The sequence below is a fragment of the Papilio xuthus genome, unplaced genomic scaffold (genome assembly GCF_000836235.2).
Source record: "Papilio xuthus unplaced genomic scaffold, Pxut_1.1 DF827461.1, whole genome shotgun sequence".
Classification (NCBI taxonomy): Eukaryota; Metazoa; Arthropoda; class Insecta; order Lepidoptera; family Papilionidae; genus Papilio; species Papilio xuthus.
In genome coordinates, this window is record NW_013531188.1 from 3,832,350 (window position 1) to 3,849,814 (window position 17,465).

Consider the following 17,465-nt stretch of genomic DNA (forward strand, 5'->3'; position numbering starts at 1 on the left):
AAACACATTTAAGGACGTTACTATTATATTTTTCTATTAAATTCATTTTTTTAGTTCCGTTTGACAAAAATATCTGTAGAAATGTAAACAATTGTCGTAATTCAAATTCAGTCTGTCCATTTATGAAAATTCGAAATCTATGTCGATCGTACTGATGTTAGCGTCGAGTAGATCTAAAAAGCGGCTACATCTTTGGTTAAGGTTAAATTTCTTTGCGTAAGTATACAGCTAGTTGTTTTATACTAGGTCGTATCCTATCGCGACTCCTGACACACACTCACCTGCCGGGGCTCAGCTCATTGGACCAGATGCATCTCCTGGCGCTGGCTGACACAGTGTCGACGTGTGACGCTGACTTTGCAGAGCGGTTCGCCGCCAACGCACGTGTTGATCTCGCGCATAACAACGCACAAGACTTCGTGCCTGGTAATATTGTTTGTCTTATCGATTATGTAAAATTGATATGAAAGTCCCGATTGACTCACATTATGTAAATTACATATACTCCTGCACTTATAATTATATTCGGTTTAAGTAAAAAAAAAATTATTGAATTTTATTTTACGATACACCAATTCTATATTTCGAGATGTATCATCTAAATAAAAATTAATTAACAATTATATATACAGATTCACTAGACGACTGTGGACTACGGTTCCTCCTGGCGATGAAGCACTACGGATACCTACTGCGTTGTTTGCCACTGGCCCAGCGCGCGGCGTTACAGCGCGATGGCGTCGGCACCTGCAACCTAGTATGGGCGTATCACTCAGAGACACACGAGCAGCTGCTGTCTCTAGTGCCTGGGTACACTAAGGGACAGCCCAAGTGGTCCACAATGAGGGAACTAGGTAAACTATCGTTTTTAGAACACATTTAAAAGAATGTATTAACATTCGGTGGTATGTAACTTTCTTCTTAAAACTTTATCTATGACTTGACTTGACATGACAGACCTTTTACTCATGCAAAAGGTCAGGTTATATTTAATCGAAAATTATGGACTGAAACTTATTCCTGACCAAGTGAAATTGGATATCGTAAAAACTGATTTTGAAATTAACCAATAAACACGGTAGGTGTCGCCTTCATCAGAGCGACGAATAACATACAACATTTACAATGCCAGTTATATTACCTATTTACTAAGTTAAATCCTAATTATGCGTTGTGTTTAGGTGTGGGATGGTGGGTCCGTGGCGACCTCTTACGGACGTGCGTGGAGAAACTTGCGCGCGCGTCATACATGGCCAAGCAGGAGCCCATGGACGCCGCGCTATACTACCTCGCTATGAAGAAACGCATGCTGCTCTGGGGACTGTTCCGATCAAACAGAGACGATAGGATGACTGCCGTATGTATCATATTACTTTGTACTGTACTCAAATAACAAAGCTCATATTATCTTCTTGTAAAGAATAAGTTTTATAGTATGTATTATCTGCAAAGTCAATTTGATAGTTTTGATTTATCTTGCAGTTTTTCGCTAACGACTTTACGGAGGATCGTTGGCGTAAGGCGGCGTTGAAGAACGCGTTTGTGTTACTCGGCAAGCAAAGGTTCGAACACGCTGCAGCTTTCTTCCTGCTAGGGGGCGCTTTAAAAGACGCTTTGGAGGTCAAGACAAGTCTTTATAATTATTTGATATTGTTTATCAATATTTTGAGATTACAATAGCTTGGGAATTTCAGGTACTGATAACCCGTTTGGGAGATTTACAATTGGCAATGGTTATCGCACGCCTGTACGAATCGGACAGCACGTTGCCGCCCAGTTTACAAAAATTACTTATGGATGAAGTACTAGGGTAAGTGCAACTGTAATATATTGTTGTCTTTGTTTTTATACAAGAGAATGAGAGAGATGAATGTACCTATGTATATATTTTTTTAACTTAAACGTTTTTATTATAGGGGGGAGACAGAAGATGGTGAGATAGACTTGGAGCGAGCGCATCCGGATCCATTTGTTCGTTCTATGGCGTTGTGGGAGCTGCGTAGGTACGGTGCCGCGCTGGATACACTCCTGCGCACCGCCGGCCGTCTCCACGCAGCGAACAACTCTGACGAGCCCGTGCCCAGCGTGTTTAACTTCTACGTATATTTACGCACGCATCCAAGACTCAAGCGACACAATTTACCCACCCAGGTAAACTAATAATTCTAGTGGGTTACGATAGTTTATGGAGGAGGTATATAAGCCACTTTCTCCTGTGTAAACTATCGTAACTAATATTTTTTTTATTCTGATTTGGTTTTTTGTATTGTTTTTAATGTTCTTGGTTTTTAATCAGTACCATTACTTTTATATTTCTTAATTTTAAAATTAAAATCAAAATATGAAACACACTTTTTTAACTACTGTTTATTATTTTTTTAATTTGTATGTTTAATTGTTTTTATTATAGGGTGGAACATTAGCACTACTACAACAAGAAGCAGAGGAGGGCATTACGCGCTTGGAGCGGCGGCTGTACTTCCAAACTGCGCACGGTCACTTCAAGGCGGGCTGTCCGGCGCTCGCTCTGGAGGTGTTGTCCAAGTTGCCCGCCAGAGTGCGCGATGAGAAAATAAGACAACCCGTGTCCGCTCCTTCGGTTGAAGAGACTTTCATACATACAGGACAGATTGTAGAAAACACACCTGCGAAAAGTATGTATTTTTTTTTAATTGAAAGATATATGAATAAAATTAACCATTTTTTGTGTCATCAATAACAGACTGATTAATATATTTCAATGATCAACAGAGGAAGAAGAGAATGTAGATTGGAGTTCCTCGTCAGTAGACTGGGGCGCGCCGGTCACTACAGTTAAGAACGATGACCTTGTTCTGTCTTGGGATGATGACAACGAAGACAAAGAGTAAGTTACATTACCTCTTAATCATCAGATCAGACTAAAATTGCTATTTTATCTAATTTCATTATATTTTTTAAAGTTCTGAGGGATCCGGTGCTTCAACTCCGCCACTAGAAATGAAAATAAATAAGCCCGAGGAACCGATTCAGAATGGACTTGAAGACCAGAAAGAAGAAACCCCTCCAGTTGACATCATGGCCCAGCAGTTGAAATTCGTAGCTTGCTTGAAAATCTTGATGGAGGAGCTCAGTACACTGGCGACTGGATTTGAAGTCGATGGTAAGAGAAGATTTGTTATATATAATTTTTGGGTAAATTATTTCCAATTAGAATTCTGAAACATCCATCCATACATATTGTTTGTTTGTAAGTATATTTTACTGTATGTTGTGCGACGTGTGTTGTGTAGGCGGTCACCTACGCTACCAGCTGTACATTTGGCTGGAGCGCGAGGTGGAGGCGCTGCGGCGGCTGTGCGGTTACGCGGCGGCGGGCGGCGGCGCGGGCGGCGAGCTGCTGTGCGCCGACGCAGACCCGCCGCCGCTGCCTGACCGCCCCACGCTGCATCAGCTGCTCGCTCGGGAGAAGGCCGACTTCGAGGCCAAGGTGCAGCGCGCTGTCAGGCGCCGCAAGTGGCTCAAAGGTAACTTTTCATTATAAATTGCATGTTCAAATCACAGTAAAGACAAATAAAAATAATTTAACGTAAAACTATGTAACTAATAACGCAGCGAACGAAACGTTACTGCGTACCCTACTGTCGTACTGTTCGCTGCACGGCGCGGGCGGTGGCGGACTGGCATCGGTGCGCATGGAGCTGGTGCTGCTGCTGCAGGAGCTGGGGCAAGACAAGCAGCACCAGCAGCTGCTGTCACCGCTGCCCTTCCCCACCACGCTGCCGCTATTGGCGGCCGCAGTTGCCGCCAACAACACCGTAGTCGCAGACCCTGTGCGACACTTGCAGGTCATTCAGATACACTTAACAACTTTATTACATATATGACGCATCCTTAGCACATGTATACTTGTGTTACTAATTTATTGCAATTTTCTCCAGATGAATATCCATGGTCTCTGTCTACCACTCTGGGTTACAGGCGTTGAAGTTATTGTCTTCATGTAAATGTGTTCCATTTTGACTTGATTGTGGCGTTTTCTAATATCAAAGTCGACAGCAGTGATATAGTACAAAGAGCATGTAATAAAGTGTAATAAATATTGGTAGTGCGTGGCGCACGACATGCTGGGTACTGTGGGCGAGCTGTGCGTGCCAGGCGGAGCGGCGACGCGGCTGCTGCACACGCTGAGAGAGCTGGCCGTCGCGCTCTCCGCCTGCATATACCAGAGTCTTTGCGACTCCGACACCTTCAGCCTCAAGCACGCCCATCACCACGACGGGTATGTTGCTTATATTGTTAGAATATCAAATTATTTGAAAATACTCAGATTAACTTTTATCTTTATTTTTTTTTTATTAGAATGATTGCAGAAACTCCAGGCACATCCAATCTTCTAGTCCGACCGAGACGGTACTCTGTTGAAGAACTGTCCGTCACTACCACTCCAAATAAATGGCCAGGTAGTAAAATTTTTATTCAATTTAAACAAAAATATTGATGCCAAGGATTTAAAAAAAGTTTAAATGTGAATAAGTCAAGAATTGTTTATTACTTGTTTTTTTTTAATAATAATTAGTTTTATTTATTAACTACACAAACAATACAAATATTAAGAAATATAAGTGTTCATACTGTAGCAACTTCTATTAGTTCTGTAAACGAAATTACAGTCCCGAATATAATTCCTTTACCATTAAGACAACCACTGTGCCTGTTGTCTGTAGGTGTGTCCGCACTCCGTGGTCTGGCTCTACGTGCGGCGGAGGAGGAAGACTCGCCGCGACTGGCTGTGCTGCTGGCGGAGGCGTTCTGTGCGGTGTACCTCGCACTATTGGGCTGGGCGCTGGCGGCAAGAGACGCGCACTTGCTGTATCGTCTCGCCGCGCACACTGCGGATGCGCGTGCGCACGCACGCCTCTTTGGGGGCGGAGTTAGGCGCTTGCTTACGACCGCACCTGCACCGCCTCAGGTACACAAACTACTATACATTATCCCTTTAAAAAGATTACAATATTTTTTATTCCTTTCAAAACTTTAAATTTGTCTAAATTTCATATATAAAAATGACTCATTACTGTAAAATTGTCAAGCCTCAAATTGTCAGCCTAAAGCCACGACATCGTTGTCGTACATAAAAAAATCTCATATTTTAATCCTATTATTGCTTGCAAAGAGGAAAAATATAAAAATAAAGTATTAATTTCCAGCCGAAGTTAGTAGAGCGCGCGGAGGGCACGTCTGTATGGTCGTCGTTGCGGGAGAAGCGCGCACTACTGCATATGCGGCTGCTGGGTATGGGCCCCGCCGCGCCCAAACACATACAGGAGGGCCGACCCACATACAGGGAGCAATTCGTACCACCCCAGTGTAGTATACTCACCTTCCTGTTGACCAAGGTACATGCAACCGTTATACCCTCTCAAATCTTTGCAACTCTTAAGACATCCTGCCCCAATCCTTTTCCGTTTAGTTGTGCGATTGTTAGTAAAAAAAATATTTGAAATGTATTCAGCCAACGTCGGAGCAAGATCCTGAGAACAACGACTATGACTCAGCGGAGTCGGGAGCAGAGGACGCCGAGGAGAGCGGCAGCGAGCCTGAAGATGACGACATTTTCGACACCAACACTAACAAGTACTCATTATTTAATTGGTTTTTGTATCACACTTATGAACATTAAAACATTACTTATGATTTTTTAAGGTCGTAGTATTTTAATTCAGCTGTAATATTTTAGATCGGAGAAAAGACACAAGGGAGCGAACATGGAGCATTCTGACCCGGACTCGTACTCTTGGTACGTGATGCGCGTGGCCGTGCTGCGACTTGCGCAGACCAAGCTGCAGCAGTTCCTGCAGCTGTGCGGCATCGAGATGTCAGGTAAACACGAACATACACCATATCGTGACGTTATACATCTAATATTATTAAAAAAAGGCGCACAGGTCAAATACGCCTATTGAAAAAAAATAATCTTTGTTGATATCTGTACTTTTCTAGTGATTTTTGGTAAATAAAGGTCATTCAATCGTACATTCTTATGTCAAAAATAAAATTCCTTCCGTTTATTTGAGTCTAAAAACAATCAAGTTAGTTGACATGAAATATATTTTATTCTTTAGAGTTGGCCACGACGAGCCCCATGGTACACGGCGCGCTGCGGCGCGTGGACCAGTGGCAGCAGCAGCTGACTGAGGCGCTGGAGGCGCGCGCTCCGCCGTCTGACTACATACCCGGCTGCTTCCCCGACCAGGTCACTGCCGGCCCACCCATCAATAAGTACAGGTAAGGTCTAGCAATCTGGTGAATGTGCTCTTCGACCATACACTGTTTTTAACGTAAGTTGTGTCCTTTAAGAACCACCCGTTATATCAGCATTTTTTTTAAATTTAACACACATTACAAAAGTCACTTCAATATGCTGATGATAAAGTGTTAAAAAAGTGTGCCCAATTAATCGTTTGCCTTTTACTAATATACTATCTTGTTGCAGATGTTTGTTGGAGAAACACAACACTCCATTTAACTCTGCATTATACAGCGCAGCGCCTGCCAGACGGCTTTGGAGCTATTTAGTTAGACAGGAACAAGTTCAGGTAAATAATTTTTATAAACAAGATTTATTTTAAAGTATTTTTAAAAATTTGATGTTTATTAATATGTATTATACGTCAGGACGTGTTCATCCGCGCGGTGTTCTCGCGACGTCGCGCGCAGTCCGTGGCGGCGGAGAGTGGTGCAGGAGGTGCGGGAGGCGCGGCGGGTGCAGGGGGTGGTGAGGCGCGCGGGGGGTGCGTGCCGCAGCCGCGTGCCGATGATGACCTGCACAGCCCCGTCCGCATCATACACAAGGAGCAGGACTCCATCGCTGCCTTCTGCTTAAATCGGGTACTTTCTGAGGGCTGCGAACTCTCCTTAATTATTCTAAATTCAGATCGAGTAATGCACACATTTATAGGGTGGATTTTTTGATTGTAATTTGTAACGTGACGTTGTGTTGTTAGGTGGGCGGTGGCCTGCTGGCGGTGGCGACGGCGCGCGAGGTGCAGGAGATGGACGTGTCGCTGCTGCTGCGAGGCGGCGCCAGCTGGGCGGAGGACGAGTGCGAGGTGGACCTGCTGGCGCTGGCCGCGGACCCCGCCGCGCTGCCAGACACCGGCTTCCTCCTCATACAGCATCACGACAGGTACAAACTGTCATACACATACTCACATGATCCAAAATTGATTGATGTATCACTCTTTGGGATACGCATAATAAAGGAAGGAAGGAAAGTAGAAGTTTATTAAATACTTATTCGAAGACAATGTGTTTCTTTTTCTTGTATCAAAACCGAGTGTTATCTTTAATAAATTAGGTTTCTAGCAAACTTTAAATATACGTCTTACAGTGGGTTTCTGACACCAAAATCTTTATACATACATCGTTATCCCTGTATTTCATCTTTGACGAAAAGTATTTAAACATAATATTTTAAATAGGGATTTGGTCTCAGAAACCCACGGTTAGTCCGTCTTGTAGTTGAATTAACTATTTGTTTGTAGAGCAAACAACAGTTCAGTGCCGGGTACGGGCAATAGTTCGCCGCTGAACCCCAACGCGCCGCAGATGCCCGTCGGCATGGCCAGCCAGACCGGCCGCGGCGCCAGCGTGGTAAGTCTTCACTATTTGCATACTCATATTGTATGATGGTTTTATTATTCATATAAATGTATGGAGAACATTAATTGCTTGAAAACAATAACTTATATGTTGAATCTATTTTTGGTAAATTAACAGAATAACAAAACTAATAATAAGATTAATATTTAAAAACATCATTGAAATAAAGTTTACATTGTTATTTATTATTACGATGAACTAATTGCTTATTTCAAAATCATATATCGCTAAAAACTATCAACATGTTGGGTCATGTAGTAACAGTCAACTAATATACAAATAAACGCTTATAATATGTAATTTAAAAATTCCTGACTGATTATTTTGCAAGAATTCAACTAATGCTTTGGACACTTAAAAATAAGAAAGGGTTTCCTCTCGACATATTTGTATGAAAACATATTGTCTCTCTCATTCTGTCTGAAAGGAAAGAGACAACATTATGTTGTACAAGTGACGTCACCGGTTTCAAGGTTATTGTGAATATTAGATGTAACTTATGTCAGCAGGAGCGGCGGGCAAGCGTCGCAAAGCTAACAGGTCACGAGGCGTACGTCACCACAGTACGTGCATCCACTAACGCACTCACTGCCGCAGTACTGTACCACTGAACATATCGCTATCTCACTCTGACGCACACACCAATATTCAAATGTGCTTTATGTCTATAACAGTTTCATTGAAGGCTTAATTTTTTTGCATTTTTAAAAACAATGCTTCGAAAAGTTTTTATATTATTCATGAAACTAAATTAATTAGAACGAAGCAGTTTGGGATATTTAATTTCAATTATACGGTTTCATAAAATTACATAATACTGTTTTATAACGTCGCGTCTACTTTCACTTGACCTCTACGAGCAGTGTGATATAGTACAAAATACGTATTCAGTGATACAGTGCTGCGGCTTACGGGCAACTGGTGTTGGTCTTGTGTACGTGCTGGTGCGCTGACGCTTCTCGCGCTTTTTATTCTATACGATGCGTTTCTAATAAGAATGTGCGCGAGGTAATGCTATATTGTAACGTTATACCTCACGAATTGAAAAGTCTTTTTTTAAGTTAAAAAAAAATGCTTGTTGAAATCTGCAATTTTCTAGCGTTTTTGACAGGTTAAAGGTGGTGGTACGCACATTCTTATTTGAAATGTACTATAACGTGGTGTCGTGAAGAAATTGGAGATCATGCGAACAACTTTATATGTCAGATGATAGTGTCAATAAAAAGAAAGCACTTATTAATTATACATTAATTTTCTCTCTCATATTATAGATGTAAATAAAACATATATTTCCTGATTGTAAATTATTTACATTAAATTAACTTCGTACTGGTCTTATTTATGTTGAAATATGGTATTTGATGTTCATTTCTATCACTTTCATTTTTTTTTCGAAGAGAAACCTTTTTGGTTTTTTTATTTTAGATATTGGTCTTCATCTATTGGTGTTAGTGGATTTATCTATAAAATTATCGTCAGATATAAAAAAAAATAGATGTACAAAATTGTCTGTCTGTTGTGTGTGAGTGCGCGTAACGATTGGTGGTCGCAGGTAAAGGGTCTGCAGTTCCCGGGTTGCCACGACGCGAAATATTGTCGTCTGGTGCTGCATCGCTCCAAACTCCTCATGAAACCGGTCAGTTACACCGCCCCGCCCCTCTCTTACCACATCCGAACACTTCACCTCCCTTTATCCATTGCACTCGCAAGGCTCGCTAGTGGTCATCTTCAATTTTTTTTTCTTTTTGTTTCAGTCTAATGACTTTTTCTCTTTGAGTTGGCCGTCTTTCATTGGAGTTGTTGAGTTTAGTTGTTTTTATTTTCTACCAGTTTGCTCGTCGTTTATTTTTGTACGGTATCATCTCATAGCTTCACATTGTTTTTCGTTCCAGTTTTGTTTTTTTACTTCATGTTTGATCGCTGTATTTTCATTATACACCATTGCCACTTTTCTTTATTCAGCATTCTTTATGTTTGAATAATTTATTGATGTATTTGTAACATTGTATGGTTGTTAACCTTACATGTTTAAATAATTAAATACATCATAGTTTTGTAGATGAATGTTAATAATTTACCTGTATTACATTCAGGTGCTGAAACATAAGATCGACAACATTAAACGGATGGCTGCGCATCCATCACAACCTTTATGTAAGTGCTACTTTTGTACGTAGATTACAAACAATACTACGCTTTCGCCCAAGACAACTATATAAAATTTTTTTTTTCTTGAGGATGCACAGAACGAAATCAATTTCCATATGCATCCTATCATCCGGAAAGTCCACTTCCACTTTCCATCCTTTCCTTATGAGAAATAGGGTAGGAAGGGAAAGAGGACTAAATTAGGCCTCCGGGACGCACACTCATCAGACGAAACGCGGAATTGCTTCCACTACACGCCTGTCTTCTGTGTGATCGTGGTATTTCACGAAGTTTGCGAAGTTGTTAAAGCGGGCTCTACCACTGTTATCGATGATATAGGTTATGAGTATAAGGTTGTTTGCAGACTTGACTGGTGGTGCGGACGGGTCTGTTCAGCTGTGGGAGTGGGGCCATCCGTCGTGTGTTTGGTCACCACGTGCGCCGGGCGCCTTCGCCAAGGTGACGCGCGTGCGTTTCTCCGACTACGGCAACAAGTTCGCAGCGGCGGACGCGGATGGCAATCTCGCCATGTGGCAGCTGCACCCTGCGCCTGCGCAAGCGTACCCGCCCACAACCAACGCGCACGGACAGCCCACCGCGCACGCATCGCCCAGACCATTCTTTGTAAGTGTCTTAGCATTGATGACGTAAAGTGGCTTAATAGTTATAGTACTTCAATTAAGTGTGAAGAAGTGACAAATTATGTAACATTGTTATTCGGAATTAACTTATATATTGTATCTTCCAGACTCATCAGTGTCACAGTAAAGGAATAAGTGATTTCGTTTTCCTCGGTTCCTGTAGTTTAGTTGCCACAGGTAATTTTTTTTAAGTATTTTATTTTTGTTTGTATTGACAACGAATTTATAACCTTTAACATGTTGCAGCTGGGCACAGTTCGGAGAGTAAGAATGTTGCCATATGGGACACGTTGATGCCGATCAAGAAAGCACTTGTTGTTTGTAAGTAATGTAACTACAGATTTTCTTTACAATTACATTACATTCCTTAACTTTACAAGGGGAAAATAAAAAGTTACTTTCTTATGGTACCAAGTTTTCTAATTATTTGTCAATACTTATTATTTTATTATTTTAAATAAATAAAAAAACTTTATTTCTGTAAAATTATTAAAGTGAGTTATTATTAGAAGTTTGTCATATATATATGGTATATATAAATATATGGGTGTGTAGCGTGGACGTGTCACGAGGGCGGGGCGGCGTGCGTGTCGTGGGCGGGGTGTGCGGGCGCGCTGGTGTCGTGCGGGCGGCGCGGCGACGTGCTGGTGTGGGACCTGCGCGCGCGCGCCCCGCGGCACAAGCTGCACGCGCACCACGCACCCATCAAGTGCGTCGCGCTCTCCCCACGCGAGGACTACTACGCGGTCGGCGCTGCCGACGGAGATATCAAGGTACGCATCACTCAAACATGTTTTGTTGTTTTTTTTTGTTTATTAAGAGGAAATCTGTTAAATTGACTAGTGAATCTTACTAATATTATAAATGCCAAAGTTTGGATTTCTTAATGGATGAATGTTTATTAGAAAGTATCCTTCAAACAGTTTAAAGAATCTTGATGAAGTTTGGCACTTATGGAGAACGTAGTTTGAATAAAATCATACTTACTAAGTTTTTTTTAATTCCTCGCGGACGGACTGAAAAACCTAGTATGTGTTGATTTTGTATGTAGGATATGTAAGGCAAAGATATATTTAAAATATGAACGATTTTTACGTCAGGTGTTCTCGTTGGCGACGCACCAGCTGCTGCATACGTTCGCCGGCGAGCACGCCCGCAGCTCCTTCTTCAAGCACATCGGACAGGGCGTCACGCAAATACACATCGGTAACAATACTTATTACAACACATTTACTGTATTTTAAAGGTCGATAACAATTTTAATAATGCTACAAGTTAAGTAAGAAAAAGAAACTGAAGTTACACGAGTTAATTCCCTCGGAATACTCTATACTTTTTATAGTGGATGTTTGAATTGGCCTAATGCAATTTTTTTTATGAAAACGTATATCAGCCATTAGCGGTGTGTGAATAATACGTTTGTTTCAGATAACTGCGGGCGCATGTTCTCGTGCGGTGCAGATGGCACTATGAAGGTGCGCAAGCTGCCGGAGCGTGATGCACCGCTGCACCAGCTGCATCAGCTGCACCAGCCGCACTACTGACCACTGGTACTTACTATACTCGCATATGGCGACTGAATTTATCTCTACTCATACTGTCATCACTACGCCATCTACTGGCAATACATTTTTTTTAAATGGTGGCAAACGAGTAAGCGGACACCTGAACCGACAGCTACCCATAGACATACAATTGCTGCTTTGCCTACCTACAATAGACGGAGCAGACACACCTTAATATTTCCCCTTCCTTTGGGTCCCATTCTCCATCTAATCCCCTACCCCTTCTCTTTTTATAAGGTTGGAAAAGAAAGAGGACAAAAATTACTCTTTCGGAACGCATACTTATCAGACGAAACGCGGAATTACTTCCACTTAATGCTTTTCTTCTCTCTCTCTGCCTAGCTTGCATCCTACAAGGTGGGGTCAGCTTTCCCAATCCGTCTCTTTCACTTAGCTAAGTGAGTGAGCAGACAGAGCTCTGTCTTCTGTTTAGTTCTATTTTTTATCTTAAAATGTTTTTTTTTTCAGATGTCTTAGATTGTAGGTGGTGGTAGATGAGAGCGGCGGGGGGCGCTCCTGTGATGTATTCGTTGTTGCTATTGAAATGTTACGCGTATGTTGAGACGCCGTCAGACTAGTCACTGGCAGGCAGATATCTTTAGTGTGTTTGAATACCTATATATGAATCTTTAGTTTTATCTAGTACGAAATAATCAATATTTTTATCTTAATGTATCTTAGATGAATTATATAAAGAAATTATTTATTCATTAGTAAAATCCAGTTCCATGTTAACGGATGGCCTAAGTATCGTACACGATGTTCTATTGAGATTGCTAAATGGTAATGTAGAGTGCAATATTATGAACGACTAGTAAATGTTGAAGCTTCAAGTATTTGCTACCAACTGAGTCTGTATCACAAATTTAACAAGTTTTAAATTCTTCGGGAAGAATTCCATTAATAAAAAAAATATTAATATACTAATATAATCAACCTGCACTGGGCCAGCGTGGTTGACTATGGCTTAGTCACCCTTAATTTAATTTAGGCTCCAACCCCCTTAATGGGGACGTATAGTAAGCTGATGATGATTAATATACCAGTATCCATAACATTGTTAAATCTACCAATATATAGGAATTGATTGCGTTATTTAAAATATTAAATTTTGATGTTTATCATACGATAGGTATGTTATAAGATAGGTTTCTTTTCTATGATGTTTTATCTATCTTTAAAAAAAGTATAATTTTTTATCAAATTTATCTTATTTAACATATAGATAGCAATTTTAAATATATCCCTTTGTAACCTTGAGGGTGATCACGGCAGTAATTTGGGGGATGTTAACAGATTTAAATAGCATTAAGACTCAGCTTGTAGCAATACTATAAAATAGATATCATGTTAGCTGTTTTATATATTTAGCTTGTGATGTGATTACAGACTCGTTATATAAACTTGTTGACGCATAATAAATAACATATATATCAAATCTAACATATATGATCGTGGCTTACGTGTAACGTTTTAGAGTACTTTGAAAATTCTATTGTCGTGATTTAACTGTTCGCTTCGTAATGAATGCTTGCGTATCTCTTTTCTATTAGACGTAAGTTTGTCCTATTTGTGTGTTGTATTTGTATCGAAAGTTTATCATTTCGATTACTTGTTTAAAAAGCAATATTTTGAATTTGATGTAAATTAATCGAAGTAATGATATAGTTATTTGTGCGTTGTTTAGCCCTTACGAAACAGTATTATCGCAAATCGATGCGATTTTGAGAGAACATTTTATTTTTGATTTTTCGCATGGAAGATACATTTTTTTTAGCCTGAAGCATAGATATTTTACCGTCTAGATGGAGCGTTTCCAGTTTGTACATGAAGTGTAAAGTAAAATAAACTAACATTTGTTAAGATGTTTATTATTGGTATTTTATGTTTATGGTAGGTTAAAATCTAAAACCTATTTATCAAATACAATATTTTATTTTATTGTTGTTGTAAAATTATTAATTAATGTTTTAAATATGTCACAACGAATTATATTTTTATAAAGCAATAAAACATAAATATTAGGAAAGAGGACAATAGTAAATGACAACACTGGGGAAATTTACCACAAAAAAGTGCTCTGAATGTTCCATCTAGAGGTATAAGTCTATGGTCTGAATGTTCGCATGTATGTAGTAAAATTAATAAGGTTTATAAAATGCCTTGTCGCTATATTCCACTAAAATAACGATAATGTTTATTAATTTGGTTTTAAATATTTATTTTTATGATTTTAGATTATTTTATCTGCGTAATCACTTCACGTTTTATCTTATAAGAATGTCTGTAACACTGATGTCGGAAAATGTATAGATAATATAAAATGTGTAACATCTTTATTTCTTGACATTCAGTTTCGATCAAACTCAGATATTAATATAATATTGCCATCATCTAGAGGGCTTTTTATTTTTTAAATGTCGCCCTAACCTACTGTTAAAAGACAATATAGTCGAAAGTTTAATTGTTTTTATTTGGTTAATTATTTCTAATATTTTTTTTTAGGTTTAATATTATTTATCCACCAAAGTTTATGTACATTGTGTACAATGTAAAATTCACTGCAAAATGAGTTACCAAATTTATTAGGTTCTATGTCGATTATTCGCACAATAATCACACCAAAAAACCCTACGCACTAAATGTTACAAGAAATTATTATTGTACTATTTAAAAAGTTACACAGTATTCAATTTCATAAATATTTTTATTAAAAAGCAACGATGATTAGTATAAATAAATGTTTTTGCCTGTTTAATAAATAGTTGCCCGAATTTATATTCGTGTAAGTATACTTCAAAGACAGTTTATATTTTTACAAGTAATTTCAAGTGTCTGTTGTGATGTTCTTATTATTGAGGTTATGACGGCAGTGATGCTTGTAATATTGCGCCTTTCTCACCGGGGCAAATGTTCTTCACCTTATCCTTTTTTTTTTCTAAGAGAATTTAAGGGATGTCAACACGTGTCACTGTAGTTGTAACCCACAGTATGATTAAACTCTGTTCATGTTACGAGACGTCTTAATTGGGCTGACACTGGCAACATTTCATATCGTCATTTATTTAAAAAGCAAACCTTTTAATAACTAAAATCTTATTTCATAATCTAAACATCACAATAATTAATAAGGACAGATTTTTGAATAGTAGTTATCAAATATATTGTTGCATTTACCACGCTTGTGTGCTGAATCATTGCAAGGATATATATCTTTACAAAGGTTTGTATATAAACGGAAGTTCACACTGATAAAATATTCACAATATGTTCTCTTACTTTTTCCATGTAGAGCGGGTAACATATTTCTATCTAAATATTTTGACAGTGTGAACTTACTGCAATGTAATGTGCAATTTCAGCTCATTCTGACATGTTTCAATTTAAAAATATAGTAATTTTAGCAAATCTACAACCTAGCCTACAGCAACAATGTTTGAATTGTGGATAATGTCAATATTTAATGCTTATTTTGTTTTATTTATGAAGAAATGTTAAAATAAAGGTTAACTCAAACAACTCTTTTATTTTAAACAAGTTAATATAAGGAAAAGTGAGATTTTTATAACCACTGATGATCAAATAATGGATTCAGTTGATGTTAAGTGTGGCTATCCATAAGGATGAGGGGATGCATTTTGCCCGACACTATTTTCCCAATATTTACATAAGCATCTCAAAAAAAGCAAGCAAGCAGCAAAAAAAAAACACTGGCGGAGCCTGTGAACAGCTATATAGGTGAATCTACTACTTACAAATTATACACACCAGCTGCTAATGAAGTACTGTAGAAAATTCAAATGGGGCATGAGGTTGGTTTATTTTTTCCTTTGGCTCATCTGATTTTTTTTGGTTTGTAATAAAAAGTATATGGAATAAAAATATATATTAATTATATATATAACATTACAAATGTATTTTATTAAGTTAGGAATAATATAGTGAAAGCCATAAAGACACAGCATGCCGCCACATAGGGAGATTTTCTTTCACCAATTCTTGCACATTTCCAAAAGGTCCCAAGAAACCTGTAACAAAAATCATCTCCTATTAATAAAGCAATACATTTAAATTTACTTTAGACATCTATGTACAGTTACATTTTATGATGACTCTCTAATCATATTACTCATTTTTTGTACAAATATTTATTGTATTAACATTGCATATCTATATTTTTATTTGGAATAATTTCTATTGGACATATAAACTAAATATTCCTGAACTAATAGAATTTGGCTAGCAGGTTTCATTAGGTTATCTAAAATTTTATCCTACCAATTCAAATTATGAATTTTTATTTATTAAGTACTTACCCTGTTTTATTGCGATCCATAATACTAGGAAAAAAAGATCTAAAGTAAGCACAGGTGCATATCAATAATAAAATCACTGATAATAAGCTTTGAAAGTTAAATATTGCGCTCTGAAACAATAAAGTTTTAAAATTAACCTAAAAATGTTACAACATTGGTTACTACTAAGATGTGTGTTTATGCTTACCATTTTTAAGCTTTAAAATGGAAATGACTTTGAATACAAAGAATTATTTTTCGCTTAGATTATAATTCACTAATGTTTTTATAGTATTTTGATCATAATTGACACATCATAAACAAACATGTCATGTCAGCCAAATATCAGTGTCAGCTGTTCAAAAATGATTTACACAAACATGGATTTCAACAAATTAAAATTATTCAAATTTGTATGATGTTTCTGGCTCGCTTATACCAAAGAGTATATAAAATAAGAGACGGGACTCTTGACTAATTAGCTACACAAACGGAGAATAAAAATTGTCATTTTCAATGCTAGCAATATTATGAACGTAGACTTGACGTTGCTACCAACCTAAAAAAATCAATCTGTCAGTTTCCTTTTTGACGTTTGAAAGTATTATTCGAGGGAAAACAATTTAGGAAGAATAAAACCATTTCGTTAATTGCAACTTTAATTTAATCTTCTGACTAAAGCGAACATATTTTAAGAACGCAACATAATGCTCATTGCTTTCGTAATAATGCCATTATTGTTTAGTTCACCAACAAAATACCCCAACTTTGATAAATGCTTATTTGTTCCAGTTTATTTGATAGGTCATATTTTCTGATAGAACTGGAGTAGTAGTGCCTCTCTCGTCGGGAGAAATAGAACAACACTGGAAAGAAATTAGCTCCTATCTGATGGTAAAATATTTTGACAATATGCATTAAAGCAAAACAAATCATCATCAAGCTCCCTATAAGGACACACTATACTCCACTGAGGAGCTCGGAGCCTACCCTCAAGAATGCAACTATGTCTTATTTAACAACGCAGAGCCAGTGAGGGTTGGTGGTTCTTCTTCTTCTTCTTCTTCTTCTTCTTCTTCTTCTTCTTCTTCTTCTTCTTCTTCTTCTTCTTCTTCTTCTTCTTCTTCTTCTTCTTCTTCTTCTTCTTCTTCTTCTTCTTCTTCTTCTTCTTC

At 38.3% G+C, this 17,465-nt stretch overlaps 1 protein-coding gene across 4 annotated transcripts in view; it reads left to right on the forward strand.

Annotated features, from left to right (window-relative positions):
- The window catches only part of Rbcn-3A (rabconnectin-3 alpha), a 33,990-nt gene extending 21,050 nt beyond the window's left edge, over positions 1-12,940 (forward strand). For 2 of the 4 annotated variants that reach the window (XM_013314390.1, XM_013314392.1), the window contains 31 exons: positions 247-426; positions 633-854; positions 1,182-1,357; positions 1,483-1,620; positions 1,695-1,810; positions 1,917-2,151; positions 2,411-2,654; positions 2,752-2,866; positions 2,943-3,142; positions 3,273-3,506; positions 3,595-3,827; positions 4,089-4,261; positions 4,342-4,442; positions 4,707-4,951; positions 5,190-5,378; positions 5,495-5,616; positions 5,720-5,862; positions 6,105-6,267; positions 6,476-6,578; positions 6,658-6,870; positions 6,987-7,168; positions 7,527-7,635; positions 8,154-8,207; positions 9,738-9,798; positions 10,157-10,416; positions 10,541-10,610; positions 10,680-10,754; positions 10,989-11,206; positions 11,534-11,639; positions 11,862-11,983; positions 12,467-12,940. In XM_013314390.1, coding sequence (XP_013169844.1) covers positions 247-426; positions 633-854; positions 1,182-1,357; positions 1,483-1,620; positions 1,695-1,810; positions 1,917-2,151; positions 2,411-2,654; positions 2,752-2,866; positions 2,943-3,142; positions 3,273-3,506; positions 3,595-3,827; positions 4,089-4,261; positions 4,342-4,442; positions 4,707-4,951; positions 5,190-5,378; positions 5,495-5,616; positions 5,720-5,862; positions 6,105-6,267; positions 6,476-6,578; positions 6,658-6,870; positions 6,987-7,168; positions 7,527-7,635; positions 8,154-8,207; positions 9,738-9,798; positions 10,157-10,416; positions 10,541-10,610; positions 10,680-10,754; positions 10,989-11,206; positions 11,534-11,639; positions 11,862-11,977 — 4,796 coding nt within the window. In that variant the 3' untranslated portion in view covers positions 11,978-11,983; positions 12,467-12,940. The remainder of the gene's footprint in view (positions 1-246; positions 427-632; positions 855-1,181; positions 1,358-1,482; positions 1,621-1,694; positions 1,811-1,916; positions 2,152-2,410; positions 2,655-2,751; positions 2,867-2,942; positions 3,143-3,272; positions 3,507-3,594; positions 3,828-4,088; positions 4,262-4,341; positions 4,443-4,706; positions 4,952-5,189; positions 5,379-5,494; positions 5,617-5,719; positions 5,863-6,104; positions 6,268-6,475; positions 6,579-6,657; positions 6,871-6,986; positions 7,169-7,526; positions 7,636-8,153; positions 8,208-9,737; positions 9,799-10,156; positions 10,417-10,540; positions 10,611-10,679; positions 10,755-10,988; positions 11,207-11,533; positions 11,640-11,861; positions 11,984-12,466) is intronic. The other 2 variants (XM_013314391.1, XM_013314394.1) reach the window with 1 other exon arrangement.
- Positions 12,941-17,465: the final 4,525 nt, after the last annotated feature.